Source organism: Heloderma suspectum, chromosome 3 (assembly GCF_057233095.1).
Source record: "Heloderma suspectum isolate Gila_16-S chromosome 3, 16-S_ref, whole genome shotgun sequence".
In the NCBI taxonomy this organism is placed as follows: Eukaryota; Metazoa; Chordata; class Lepidosauria; order Squamata; family Helodermatidae; genus Heloderma; species Heloderma suspectum.
In genome coordinates, this window is record NC_139460.1 from 313,131,818 (window position 1) to 313,146,997 (window position 15,180).

A 15,180-nucleotide genomic window follows, 5' to 3' on the forward strand; every position below is an offset into this window, starting at 1 on the left:
GCCAGAAAAGGACAAGTGTATCTAAAACAACCTACATTTCTGGATTACGGAGATCATTAAAGTAACTTGGCTCACTGGTAGAGTATATATATGGGAACATAGGAAGCAGGGTTGATCTTAAAAAAGAGTCTAGGTCAACTATATCATCATGAATACTAATTATACAACTTCTAATCATATTCCATGAATATGTTAACAGTATTTTATGGAGATGGGAGATAACGTGATCAGTTCTATTCTGCACTCTCTCTCTCTCTCTCTCTCTACGCGCAAAGATAGAGGTCAATGAATAGAGAATTTGGGGAGATGGAATAGATCTGAACGAGGAGGAGGAGCCTGGATATAAATGCAAGGGATAGGGGAGGGGGATAGAAAGTGAAACCAAAAGTGAACAGAACATATTCATGCAGTCCTGACTCCTGGGGAAACTTCTTCTGTGTGTGTCCTCCACTGTATACCTACCTTTTAATGAAACCTATATCTCTGAATATGTATTAAGGTTATAGCAAACAATAATGTGCTTCTATTAAAAATGATGGTTAAATAGAATCTTCTTCACTAGTGATTTAAATCATTGAGTCCTTTGGAGAAGGGATTTAAATCATGATTTAAATCAATTTGAGTCAAATCAAATCAAATCAACCCTGATAGGAAGCTGCCTTATACTGAGGTCAGACCATTGGTGCATCTAACCCAGTACTGTTGACACTGACTGGCAGCAGCTCTTCAGGGTTTCAGGCAGGAATCTTTCCTATCTCTATTGAACCTGCCAAGCATGTGCTCTATACTACTGAGCCACAGCCTTCCCCCTTGGCAAGGTCTCAGGTATCTCCAGTTAAATGGGCTCTGGTAGCAAGGCTGGGTAAATACCTGCCCCTGAGGCCTTAGACCAGCCTTTCCTAACCTACTGCCCTCCAGATCTTTTGCACTTATTTATTAGCCGCCCATCTGGCCGGCTACCTGGCCACTCTAGGCAGCATACAATGTTAATAATAAATTTACATAATCAACTAAACAACAGCAAAAACACACACACAAACACACTGCTCAAAAAAAAAACAAAACCTAACCCGCCCCAAACACCCTTTAAAAACAGCCAGGTTTTTAAAGCCTGGCAGAAGCTCATCAAAGAGGGGGCGTGGCTGAGGTCACTAGGGAGGAAATTCCACAGAGTCGGGGCCACCACAGAAAAGGCCCTCTCCCTAGTCCTTACCAGCCTAGCTGTCCTGGCTGATGGGACAGACAGAAGGCCTACTGAGGCCGATCTCATTGAGCAGTGTCCCTGGTATTGTTGGAGGCGCTCCTTAAGATAGATTGGGCAGGAATCATACAGGGTTTTAAAGATCAATGCCAACACCTTGAATTGGGCCTGAAAAACAACTGATAACCAGTGCAACTCCTTCAGCACTGCAGTGATGTGGTCTCGCCAACGGCTGCCTTTAATCAGGCGGGCCACTGCATTCTGCACCAGCTGCAACTTCCGAACTGTCTTCAAGGGTAACCCCACATACAGCGCATTACAGTAGTCTAGGCAAAAGGAGAACAGGGCATGAACTACTGATGGGGGCAGATGCTTAGGGAGATAGGGACGCAGACACTGTATCAGATGGAGTTGGTACAGTGCTGCCTGGCTCACAGCTGGCACCTGAGCCTCCATGGACAGCTGGGAGTCTAAAATGACCCCCAGACTGCAGACCTGGTCCTTCAGGGGCATCCGCACCCCATTAAACAGGTCAACATCACCCAACCTGCCCTTCTCTCCCACAAAAAGTACTTTGGTTTTGTCGGGATTCAGTTTCAGCTTAGTCCTTTCTATCCAGCCACTCATGGACTCCAGACACTTGGACAGGATTTCCAGTCAACCTTGGTGAGGATTTAAATGAGAGGCAGAGTTGCGTGTCATCCGCATATTGGTGACACTACACCTCAAACCTCCTGATGATAGCCCCCAGTGGCTTCATATAGATGTTAAATAACATAGGGGAGAGAATAGAACCCTGTGGCACCCCGCAAGTGAGCAGACAAGGGTCTGAAGTCTCCTCCCCCAGAGCTACCTTCTGGTACCTGCCAGAGAGGAAGTAACGGAACCACTGTAATAGGTGTCCCCTATGCCCAACCCCTCCAGGCGGTCCAGGAGGATACCATGGTTGATGGTATCAAAAGCCACTGAGAGATCGAGAACAAGGAAGGAATATTTGCTCCTATCCAGAGCTCTCCCCACATCCACCAAGGTGACCAAGGCCATTTCTGTCCCATGCCCAGGCCTGAAGCCCGATTGAAATGGATCCAGATAATAGGCTTCTTCCAAGTATGCCTGCAACTACAAAGCCACCACCTGGTCAATCACCTTGCCCCAAAATGGCAGATTCAAGACCGGGTGAAAGTTGTTCAAGTCTTGGGGATCCAAGGAGGGCTTCTTTAACAGTGGTCTTATCACCACCTCCTCGAGGACTGATGGCATTACTCCCTACTCAAGGGAGGTGTTCACCACCACCTTGATCCCCTCCCGAAGTCTCTCCCTGCAGCTCATAATGAGCCAAGATGGGCAAGGATTGAGTAAACAGGTGGTCAGCCTTAAAGATGAAAGCACCATGTCCACTTCCTCCGAAGACAGAAGCTGGAACTGATCCCACACAACCGGTCTGCCACTGGTCCCCCTCGTTCACTAACTGTATCCACAGTGCAAGGAATAGCACTCCTGATCTGGTCAATTTTATCTGCAAAGTGCTTTGCAAACTCATCACAAGAGGCCTTAGAATGCTCCATTGGTTCCGGAACAGCTGGACCGACCAGGTTCAGGACCACTGTAACAGCCTTCTGGGACAGCACTCTGCAGACATGATGAGGAACTTATCGCTACATGGTAGGCTGAAGCTACAGCTCTAACCTGTGTCCGATTGTCTTCGGAGCGAGATTTCCGCCACCAGCGCTCTAGCTGTCTCACCTCCCACTTCGGAGCTCGCAACCGTGGGGTGAACCATGGTGCAGTCTGAGCTCTGTTCAGGGCAAGAGGGCATTTCAGAGCCACATGGTCTAGTGCCCCGGTGATTGCAGCATTCCAGCCATCCACCAGGGTCTCGACCAAGTGGCCATTTGTGAGCTTCAACTCCCATCTGCCTCAGTCAGCATAGTCAATGCTAAGGAATGCTGGGAAACATCTGGAAGGCAGCAGGTTGGGGAAGGCTGCCTAAGGCTTGTTAGAACAGACTGGAATGGGCAGAAGGTAGATGTAGATGTCTGGGGTGATCTGCCAAAGATGGGAACTAAGTTCTGCCCACCCATGCTTGAAAGGCATCTTTTCTTATGGTAAAACACCATTTGCAGGTATCATGCCCCTGATGCTGGAGCATGTAAGGTCTGTCTTCTCCCACATGAACCTGCCTGCCAATTACGATTATCTTCAGAAGCCCTGCACTGTATATATTGAAGTGTGGTGGGCAATTACCAGAAAGAGGACCCACTCTGTGGTCGCATCTGAACACCTTGTTTCCATAGCACCATCTTTTAGAAACCAAGCAAAGCCCATACTATTCCAATGGTATTTAAGATCCTTTAATTGGCTTTTTTAAAGCCTTCTGCTTAAAATTGCTGTTTTTGTTGCATTTATTCTTCTGTTTTTAATGCTGCTTATTTTAATGTTATATGTTATTTGACTGTAAGCTGCCTGGTGGGTGTTTGTGTTGAAAGGTGGGGCATAAATTCTACAGACAGACAAAATAAAAATGCAAGCAAACTTTAAAAGACTATGCAGCCAGCATCGTATCAAAATATATTTTATTCTGGACCTCTTTCAGATCTGATTCAAATTACACTTGTCAGAGCAATACAATGCAAAGGGAAAACTGCAACAGAAAATGTGCCTAGAATGGGATTAAGAAAGGGCTTTTGGGGGGGGGGGGGACAAAATCATCATGATGTGGAACCAAAATGCATAATAAAAGGTGTAATTAACATGGGTCCAGGACAGTATAGAACATCTATATCAGTCTTCTTTAGACAATAAATCATGAAAACTGAATAAAAAGTATTTTTGAACAAGTAAAAAATAAAAAATAAAACCTGTCACATGGGCTGGTTTTACACTTGTACAACATTTGTAATTTAACTGGATATATAACTGAAGAAATGATGTAGACATTTTTATCCAGTGCTATAGGTAGGCTCACAGAAGTAGACCCAAAAGATTTGCAACTCCAAATCGGAACCTTTTTACAACTACAATGTCAAAGTCAGGAGAGAAGAAGGGGGAAAAGAAAAGAGAGATTACTTTTGTATTATACGTGACCGACTTGCTTACCGCAGCCTGTCGAGAAACAAGTTTGCAAAGCACACAGCAGAAGCAACAACAAAACAGACTGATTTCCCAAATTTATCCACAAATGCAAAAAGAAAGAAAATCATGCTCTTGTTTATTGACCTCAACACTGGGAACTTAAAAAGGATTAAAGGATTCAGGCTTCGTTGCAATGTTTAGTTGACCACTCTTGCATCGATACGTGCAGCTGTTAAGAGCCTGTGCCAGTTTATGGGGTTGACACATGAACGACTCCAATTTTTTGTATATATAGGATACGCTGGGAAAAGCTTCAGTTCTTTTTTGTTAGAACAGGTAGGGTCCATGCTCTTGGAATCAAAACTTTGCTGCTGTCCCAATCTAGAGGCCTGGCCAGAACGACTTCCTGCCCTTTCAGTTCAGCTTGTGTGCACGGATCCTGAAATGCAGGAAGCCATCAAAGCAGGCAACTTTTTAAAGGCATAGTTTTTTTGTAGGCTTATTGTGCAACTTCTGCAATTGACACAGCATGGCTATCACCATCAGTATAGTTTTTTGGGGGGTAGGTGGGGGAGTCAGAATCCAGCATAGAATTGTGGAATTGTGGACTATTGTGGACAGGGGTGTGGTGGGGGTTGAATGTTTAGAGCATCCGCATTCATCCCCTTTTAAACCTATGTGGATTCTTCCCTATGACTCACTGTCCATGTGCCACAATGCTGTCTCATTCCGCAGAAGTATGAACTCCCTTCCTACCAATTCTAAAAGCAATTTCCAAACCAAGCCCCCAGAGACAAGGTCCTCTATTTCCTTGCTTAGCCAATGTAGGTTTTTGCTCACAGTTTTTTTTTTTAATCAAGTCAAACCTTTGTGGTGTTTTTAAAGATATGGAGATCTCTCTCATTTATAGCTTGGGTCCAAGTGCCCCAATATATTTTTTTTTCCTTTTGAAATTAATTAAATATCAGCAGGATTTCTCATCATGGAAAAACTGTAGCTCCGGACCTTTATCTTTGAACACAACAAAACCCACACGCATTTTGCGGTACTTTTTTTTTTTTTTTTTTACTGCCAGAGAGCATTTAAATATACTGATATATCAACTGTAATTGCCACAATACAAAAATCCATAAAACCACCCAGGTTTTACCTATTTTTGCTTCAAAACTTAAAAGCAAATATAAAGCTACCAATCACTTCTTTAACCCCTTACCACTGTAGAAAAGCAGTAAAGAAAAATAAAATTGCTACACATATTTGGTTTTTTTCAGTTGCAACTTACCATTAAAAAATAGTTTTCAATTTGTTTTTCTTGGATGTGAGGTCCTGTATCCTCCCTCACCCCACCCCCAGCCCCATCGTCCAAGGAGAGTGATGCATTTACATTATGCAGATAAGCACACAACACTGGAAGCAAGTGTCCAGAAATAGGCTTAGGGTTGCAAGCGCAGTGAGTGAATTTAAAGTTCTGATTGACCAATTAAAATGGTTGTATTCTCATTGAAACAGAAGGGGATCCTAGTTTTATCCCAGTCTCCTAAGCAGAGACATAAGCTATTTGAAGGCAAGTGGAGATGGGTTTGTTTGTTTTTTAGCCACACTCTCATTGCTGTGTACCTAACATCAGTCTTGCTGTTATGAGTGAAACCACAGAATAGCCCCACCTTGGTTTTCACAAGCTCCTCCCTTGCTCTCCTTTTGATGTCATCATACTGGTTGGGCTGAAACATAGGAGGCATTCCACACCTCCCTTTCTCTGCACAATACATCTCAAAACGATGTTCCAAGCTTTTATTTTATTTTAAGAAAAGCAAACAACTCTCAACCATTCTAGTATGTTCCTTACTTAAAATGCCTTAAAATAAGGAGTTCTGTAACACTCATTCCTAAAATGAGTTTTCATGCCATGCAAAGCATTTACGATCATGATGTCTTTCTCTTTCTGCTCTATGGATTTTTCTCCAAAGGAAGCTAGAGACACAGATCAGTGTCAGCACAGAGGTGTGTGTGATTGTAGCAAATGCATATGCCCAAGCCTGTGGGAGGGTAGTTGCCCTCCTGCCCCATTTTTTTCCGGCAAATGCCTGAGGCAGTTTCTTTCCCCAGCTGGGCTTCCTTCCAGTTTTAGATCATGATTCACATTGGTGTTGGGGGGCATTTGCAAGAGAGGATCAATGGATGGGGGAAGGATTAAACATCTTCCACCTTCAAAGGACTAGGTAGCAATGATGGGGGAAGAGATTTTCCACCCTGGCTCTCCTCTATACAAAAAAATGGCACTGTAGACGGTTCTTTGGATCACACTAAGCTGTGTGTGTGTCTCTGTCTTTATGTCTTATTTTGCATGTGTGTCTCCTACTGAGGAAGAGAAGGAAGTCAGTTCAGAATTGGAGCAGCACTGTGGCGCACAGATAAAGGACAGCAGCAAAAGGTCTGACAATTCAGGGCTTGCAATTCCAACAGCCCATTTTTGCAAATGCCAGGAACTATGACGTGGACGTTTTCCTTGCCCCAGTGCATTTCTGCAGAAGCTACCCCAATATCCAATTTTTTCCAAAAGTAGCCTGCACTATTGGATGTGGCAGGAAAGGGAGGCTGGGGAGCTGAGCGGGGAGGGGAAAGCCCCACAGTTAAAAAAAAAAGAAAAAAGTATCTGATAAATGATATCCTCTGGAGTGCAGCCAAAGTCTACGATCTTGCACCCTACTGCATACTCTTGCTAATGACTATTTCAGTGGGATTAAATACACAGAACCAGGGCTACGTTTGCCATTCAGGTGTTTGGCCCAAGTAAATAACTCTCCCTCTGTGGCTTTGGAATTCAGAATTTGGACCACATATCTCAAGGTGAGAGAGACTGGTTGAGCTTGGGCCACAAAAATAATTATCTTGAATTGTGTTAAAGGCAAAAGTAGAGGAAGGAAGGGAAATCAGCTATATCACACTTAAATGGCTAGAAACAAATTTAAACAAAACAGGAACAAAAAACAGCTAAACAGTTGCAAAACCAGATATGTGAACGTTGCTGTGGAATCGTGCAGCTGTGTCAAAACAGTTCAAAAGAGTTCAACGCCATCTTTTTTTATACACTTTTAAAGTCTGCCAAAACATCCTTTCAAGAGCTTGTATGAAAAACGAACAGACTGTCCATATCAAAATACAAAAGTACTATCAAGAATCACTTCTGACTTTTTTTTAAGATTTAAGTTCAGTGCAATTGACATTTGCGTTGCTAAAGGAAAAGAAAATGCTGTTTAAATATACTCAAAATAACCCCCACCCCACCCCCAAACACATTTGTGTCTATTCCTGGGAGCACAGTTTAAAATTATTGCACAGATTTTTTATTTTTTTACATTTTTAAAAACTTTTTTTTAAATTATTTTAATAATGACAGAGGTCAGCCACAGTCCTGGACCTCCAGCAATAGAAAGCAAGATTTTCCAAGTGCCAGATACTCAACAGATTAAGTTTCTTACATATTGTAATTCACAGGGAAATTATCCTAAACATCTTGAGCCTATTCCCAAAACCCTACAAACAGCTGGTACAGAGCCATATTAGATGACTGACTGTCCAAATGGGTATAAATCTTCCTTTTGTTTCTCACAATGCTGTGTATAAGAGTATAATACCCCATTAATAATAACTGGGGTGTGTGTATCAAAAGTAGGCTAAAATGGTTGCCATGCCTTCTAAGGCTTAAGTTTGCTTGCTTCAAAATGTGGTGTTGTGTGTGTGCTCACAGAAATGGCAGAAATCAATGCTAAAATAGTTGTCTTGATAAAAAGACTAATGAGTTGCATTTTCTGGGTCAGCTCCATCTACATGAAATATAAAGGATGTAACAAAGAAAACCGGGCTGCTGCTGAACATGGCAGTGCTGAGTTGAGTCCCCCCGCCCCAAATAGTTCTAGTTCTTACCCTGGGTTCTGCTAAATTGAAGTAGACTATGATGTGAGTTTCCCTGCCAGCCAATGGTGTAAAGCAGGGAAACGCACATCGTAATGATGCTGGGACATGTTACGTTGAACTAGATGTTACCACGCAGCAACAGGGGAATTCACTAGAGGGCTGCCATTTTTAAAGGCATGCTACATGTTATTCTGCCCATAGAAAGGAAAAAAGAACCCACCAAGATTTGACATCTAGTATTTGTATGCTGTGTTGCTGTGACTGAAATGAGGATATAGAACGGAGACCTTTGCAAAGCTATTGAGTATAAATCATTCATTTAAGTACAAATTCGATGAAATGTTAAAAACCCTGACAATCTTTCTTTTTAAGAAAAGGTTGGGACTGCATAAAACATGATGCATTAACGGTATTGGCAGAGGATTGCCGTCATGCTATACTTTTACGAAGGGGATACCACTACGGGTATTACTTTTAATTAAACATGTGAGCAGACAAACTGTTTGTCAGATACACCTCTGGCTGTGAAGGAAGGAAAAGCAATACTTGATATTAGAAACAAAGAGACGCTCTATAGTAGTGATCATATTTTTTTCCCCTAAAAACAAATAGCAGCTTATGTTTATCCTAAATTTGGAAAGGGAGATGGGGGTTATGCCACAAGCACATACAAAAGTTATGAGATGGGGAGCAGCAGGGTGAAATTAGTGCAAGACAATTTTCTTTTACGGAAGCTCAGTCACTCAGTATTAAAATAAACTTGAAGCAAGTCCTTTGTTGTACGGTTTTCTCGTCTTCCTACATTGGAAAACTAAGGGGCACAATTCACTGGGAACTTCACCAGCACAACGTCTGTTGAGTGCCGCCATGAGGCGGATCTTCCCCTTTTCCATTTCAACATGTTTTGTATGGACAAAGTTTCCAGTGGATCAGTACCTTAAGAGAGTAAACGTCTTGCCTCATTCCAGAAGCAACAGCAGAGAGATGTCAAAGATATTTTCGTAGGAAGAAAAACAAAAACAAAAATCAAAAATACTTTTAATTTGGAATTTGGTTACACTAGACATCTGAGTAAGAATGGGCAAAACTCTCACAGAAGTTGTAGCAAAAACACTCGCCCAGACGACTTTAAACACGAACCAATCCCTTTTCTCCACCATTTCGTTCCTTTTCTCAGCAGTACACAATTGGTCCATGACTATATTTTCAAAGAAAAAGAGGATCCATTTCTTAGTTATTGTACTCCTAGGCTGAAGTTTGGAACGTACATGCAGGAGCAAGGGGGACAGGACTGTGAGTGCACTGGCCCACCTCCCAATCAAGACCAACCTCTTGTGTTGAGGAGTACAGATTAGGTAGACACCCAATGGGTTCTGTGTATGTAGGTCCCTATGCAAACATAAATCCAATGCACAAACTTTGGGCTGGGCAAGTGACACAATTCTGATCCCCCACTGTGTGCTCATGTCCCAAACATCAGTCTAGTTTTTGCACACTCTTAACTTCTTTATTTTTGTACCCTTTTATGTTTGGCAGAAGTGTCTTAAATAAGGAACTACTGCGTTTTGGAACGGTCACTACCAAAAGAAACCACCCCCTCCCGCCCCCAATATGTGAGCCCATAGCTAATGGATCTTATTAACATAAGGGAATGTTAAACTTCATGTTTCAAAAGGTTCTGCTTTGTTTCCTCCTTCCCCATCTAATCTGTGAGCAGATATCCACAACACGTTCCAGATGTCTACATCTTTAAAAATAACACTTTCAAAAGAACTGCTGCAAAAGGATGATTTTTCCCCAGTTTGGAGTGAAAAGAACCACCACCACCACCAAGAAACAGATTCACACCCTTGCATTGTGCATCAGTAAAAACTAAACGGGGGCGGGGGGGAGCAATGAACAAGCTACTGCCACAGGATTATGCTAATCCATTTTCCCTGTACACAAAAAACTGCTCATCTCCTACCAAGAAAGAAAGCCAAAAAGAAGAAGAAGAAGAAAAAAAATCCAATCTTTCAAAGCTTTAAGAAGGGTGAAGGTGGGGGAAAGGGGAGGAGGAAAAAAAAAGGCAGCCATCTATAGCTTTCCCTAATTTGGTACACTCAACGGGCTGCGTGTATACAGTTAGGTTTCTCTCTTTCCTTCTTTCTCGTCCTGTTTTTTTCCCATTTCCAAAATGCTTACATGTTATTTTTCGGGGGCACAGCAGATCCCAGCACTTGGTGAACAGGCTTCACAAGCTGTGACAAAACTCTGTCATCTTCTTCAGGGTGTAATCGTTTCTTTTTGCTTTTTAATATACAGTATATGTATATAATTCTTTCGGGTTTGGCTGTAGTGGACTGGCCATGGTTCAATTGGGACTATAGCAGTACATGGGTCAAGGGGACAGTCATTTTGGCTATGTACACATTCATAGTCGGTCCATGGCTTCCAACTAGTAGCGCTATTTCCGTAGGTCTAGTACGCAAACCTGCAAGGAGGGAAAAGAAAGGCAGCATATTCAGAAAGATACGCACACTACGCTAATCCACAAGCACATAAGGGACTTCATAAAAAAGAATACAGTGGATGAGGGGCCTATCAGTGGCTTCTAGCCATCTTAGCCAGCAGTGTGTAGCCTCCATATCTAGAAAGGACAAGATACATCTGACCCAAAGATGCGGGGGAATGGCACCCGTGGAAGGACACGGTCATCACACTCTGGCTGCAAATTTCCCCATTGACCGATGTACTCTAATAGCAAAGACAGGTGCTGAATGTCGACAACTATGCAGCCCAAACAGGGCAACTGAGACATACGACGGAGGGATCAGCATGCAGGGGGGAATCCCAGTTTGCTGAAGTACAAAAAATGGTAGGAAAAATAACAACCCCCCTAAATTAAAAAAAGAAAAAGCCCAATGAAGACTAAGTATGCACAGTGGTCCCAGAATGTGGAGTCTTCTGGTGGTGGGAAAGAAAACTAGGAGAAAGGGGAATAGAAGGAAGAATGCTGGAAGGGGGCGTGGCTGGCTGGTATCCAGAACTTGAAGATTCCACACTGCAACATTCTGTTGCAGGTCCCACTTCTCATGCAGGCTACTGAGCTAAATGCAAATGGAGAGTGGACTTGCATGTTCTTCTTTACAGGGAGATCTTATCAAGAGCTGAGAAGTCCCTGTAGCTCTTCTCTGGTTAGAAATGCTCCATCGTGTGGTAAAATGGAGGTATAACCATGGAGTTTCTTCTGTTTAAAAATATGAAGGCTTTTTTTTTTTTTTTGCTCAGCTGCACCTCTTCTTCACAATGGGATACGATTATGAGAATCATGGAAGAATGACAGGAACTGCGGTGACAGTTCTTGGTTAGAAGTGAGCTAAAGTAAACTCGTCACCTGTCTGGCATGGCAATTTGCATGTTCTTGTTGTGAACTGCCCAGAGAGCTTCATGGCTACAGAAATGGGCAGTATAGAAATGTATTAAGAAATTATATATATATATATACACACACACACACACACACACTGTAAAGGTGCAATCCTAAGGCTGCTAGACAGTGTCTGGACGGCCATAGTATTTTTTGGTTTTTTGGAACTGAGCTTAGAGCCAGGGCTCTGAGCTTGGTTCCCAGAAACCATGTTCCCCACCCCCTCCCCCGCCGTCTTGTAGGCAGTGCAATTCGTCCCCAGCCCTGTGTCCGTAAGAGCAGTGCGGAGTGGGCAAAAAAGGGGTGTTCCCGGTGGCGGGGTGGGGCCTGCAGAAGCACCATTATGATGCATCCTATGTGCTGTCCGGCCTCCCCCTGCCCTGATGTGCCCCGGCTAGACAGCCAAACTGGGCCAACTAGCCACAAATGCAGGGTGGCCAGAGCGCAGCGTAGAGGATCCCTTCTGTGCGCCACCCGCCCTGCACTGGATAGTCAGACGCCTCCGAACTCGGATAGACGGCCGCCTCCGAACGAGCCACTGGGTTTTCTCTTGCTTCCGACTGCTGCTTTGATTATTTATTTACTGAATGAATTGTGTGTCAGTTGCAGCCTATCTAGCTTGTCAGGCAGGAACCATTCTTCTAGCTTGTATTAACAATCTCAAGTGTAACCAAATCACTCAGGTACCCTGGGAGTGAAAAATCACAAGTGGAACAAGCATGAGATGTCTTTCTGGTGTACTTACTGAACCATCTGAAGCACTCGCTCCAACTTTGTCTCCTGCTGCATTCCAGCAAACCTCAAAAATGCCTCCTGTTCCCCGATAACTATGCACTAGAGCACCCGTCTAAAAAGCAGGGACAGGGGGGAAAAATAGAATGCAATTAAAATATTAGTATTAGTATTGTTGTTATTATTATTATGGCAGTATGCAAATACAATATGAAAACAAAATAGTCACAATTCTTCCCTGTGAACGATCTCAAATAACTTGCATAGCACAGACAGGAGTGGATGGGGGAGGGGGTATGGGAGGCATTAACACATCTCCTGTTCCAGGACTGACCTCCTATGACTGGAAGGTGGCAGAAAAGAAAGAGAAACTGAACCCTGTGTGGATCCCTCTGTTTACAAAGGCTATGCCCTTGTGCAAGGAAGGATTGTGCCCCAAAAAGAATTATAGTAAATCAAAACAACATAATTAAAAAAAAGTTTAATGAAATAGAATCCCTAAAAGGCCTAAAACAGGGGCAATATAACCAGAAACAACTAAGAGTCTTCTGGCACCTTAAAGACTAACAAATCTATTCTGGCATAAGCTTTCTTAGACTATGAAGCAGACTATAGTCCATGGAAGCTTATGCCAGAATAAAGTTGTTAGTAAGGTGTCACAAGGCTCTTTGTTGTTTTTGCTGCAATAGACTAAGAAGGCTACCCTCCGGAATATAACCAAAGTTCAGAAAGTGCCCATGGGCCGGTGAAGAGGGAACCTTTTGATATAAAATGCTGTCACTTTCTGGCAGAACTTATGCATACAGGCTGCCCAGCAGAACTATTTGTGCTTCAAGTGCCAGCCAGTAGGGGCCACTACAGAGAAGGCCCTGCTGCATGACCAACTTGATCTCACTCCAGTAAATGGACAGAAATGAAGTAAGGCCACTTCTGCTGATCACAAAAAAGGGGCTTGCAAAGGAATGGCTACTGTTGGTCACAGTAGATGAGCTGCTGGTCTTCAAATAGGGCAGCTCCTTATTATATATTACAAGAGGTGTCCTGGGGGCAAAGAAGCTGACTTTTTCAGGCACATTTTATCTTGCCCTTCCTATGTTTTCCACATTTAAGCCCAACCACTTGTGCTGCACTTGCTCAGTGCTTCCACTTGCATGTTACTGTGCTCAAATACATCTTTACATACAGTTGTATGTACATCTTAAATACATACAGTTCAATACATCTTAAATACATATAGTTGCACAACAGCCAATTCCTGCTATTTAATGACCCCCTCCTTTGAAGAACTTGTGAGCTAAAACACTCTAGAAGCAGGGCTGAAATCATAGCAACATCTTGCATTTTAAGGGCACCCTGCAACTGCCAATGTGTGTGTCTCCCCGCCACTCCCCCCACCCAGGCTCGCTCCTTCTCAAGTGTTGGGAAGTTCCAAGGAGCAAAGAAGAGGAAAAGCTGTGAAATCAGTTGTGTCCTGTGGCAAGCAAGGAAGATGCTGAATGGAACTGTTAGGATTGTTGGTGAGAGAAAAGTCTGAAGATGAGTGGCATCAAAGGAACGTAATGCCTATCACCAAATTAAAAACAACAACACCAAACCCATGACCTTAGTAACACCGTGAAAGATGTTCCGGTCATTGCTCAGTCCCACCCATTAAAACTGTCTGACTGAAAGGCAGCATGTACATTCTAGTGAGAAAGAAATCAAGGTAAAATAAGCAGCTAAATAAATAACAGCACTGGCATCCAAGCAAACCTACCTGTGTATTCCAGATGTGTACACATTTGTCAAAAGAGCCACTGGCCAGGTACCTGCCATCAGGACTGAAAGCTACACTATACACAGGTTCTTGATGTTTCGTCAAGGTGTGGATGCAGATCCCTCTGTCTACATCCCATAACCTAACCGTAGAATCAAAGGATGCACTGCCAAGGAGGAAAAGAGTGGAGATGAAGGTAGTTGTTATTTTTGAAATATTTACTTTAAAATGCTGCGTTTTTTTTTTAAGAGAGATGTTTTATAAACAAATGTACTGAGCTGGGGTGGTAATGGTGGAGAATCAAGAGTGGAGAAAGAAGAACGAAAGAAAACTTGCAAAATACTTGCTTTAAAAGCTCCAGCCTTTCATAGGGCTGTATATAAACTCTATTGTTTTTCTAAAAAATCAAAATTCTGCACAGGTGAAGTTTGGGGAGCAGGCACAGCTCAGTGGTACAGATCACATGCTTTGCACACACAACAGCCTAGGTAGGGATGTCGGAGAAATCTGCAACTGAGCCAAATGAGTTCAAATTTCTATGAATCCACCCGCTGGATTCCGCACTGGACCAGCTTTTCCTGAATCACAAGGATTCTGCAGACTTGTGGATCACTTATGGAAATTTAGTCATTTTTTAAAAAATGCATTTTCCCCCATAGGCTAAAACATGAAAATGGGTATTTTGGGGGGATTTGTGCATTTGCGGAAGGGCACATTTGCACAAATGCACATTAACGCAAGTTCAGGAAACTGAGAAAAATCCGATTCCGATAGATGCCTGACAATCCACAAAACACAAACAGAGCAGATTTAACAAAATCTGTACATCCCTAGTCCTAGATCCAATACCCAGAGGCTCTACAGTTGAAAGGATCCCAAGGTAGCAAAGCTGCTGCCGGAAACCTTGGAGAGATGCTGCAAATCAGAGCAGGCAGTACTGGGCTGAATGGACCAATGATCTGACGTAGTATATGGTGGCTTCCTATTAGGAGGGCACACAGCTCAACAATAGAGCATCTGCACTGCATGCACCCAGTGCCAGGTTTAATCCCAATTATCTCCAGTAAAAAATAAAACAAAAAATCAAGTAACATC

General features: G+C 43.1%; 1 protein-coding gene across 12 annotated transcripts in view; it reads right to left on the reverse strand.

Moving 5' to 3' along the window:
• Positions 1-3,757: 3,757 nt before the first annotated feature.
• The window catches only part of TBL1XR1 (TBL1X/Y related 1), a 244,353-nt gene continuing 232,930 nt past the window's right edge, over positions 3,758-15,180 (reverse strand). For all 12 annotated transcript variants that reach the window (XM_084847512.1, XM_084847518.1, XM_084847514.1 and 9 more), the window contains 3 exons: positions 14,086-14,251; positions 12,343-12,444; positions 3,758-10,661 (listed from right to left, as the gene is read on the reverse strand). In XM_084847512.1, coding sequence (XP_084703638.1) covers positions 10,635-10,661; positions 12,343-12,444; positions 14,086-14,251 — 295 coding nt within the window. In that variant the 3' untranslated portion in view covers positions 3,758-10,634. The remainder of the gene's footprint in view (positions 10,662-12,342; positions 12,445-14,085; positions 14,252-15,180) is intronic.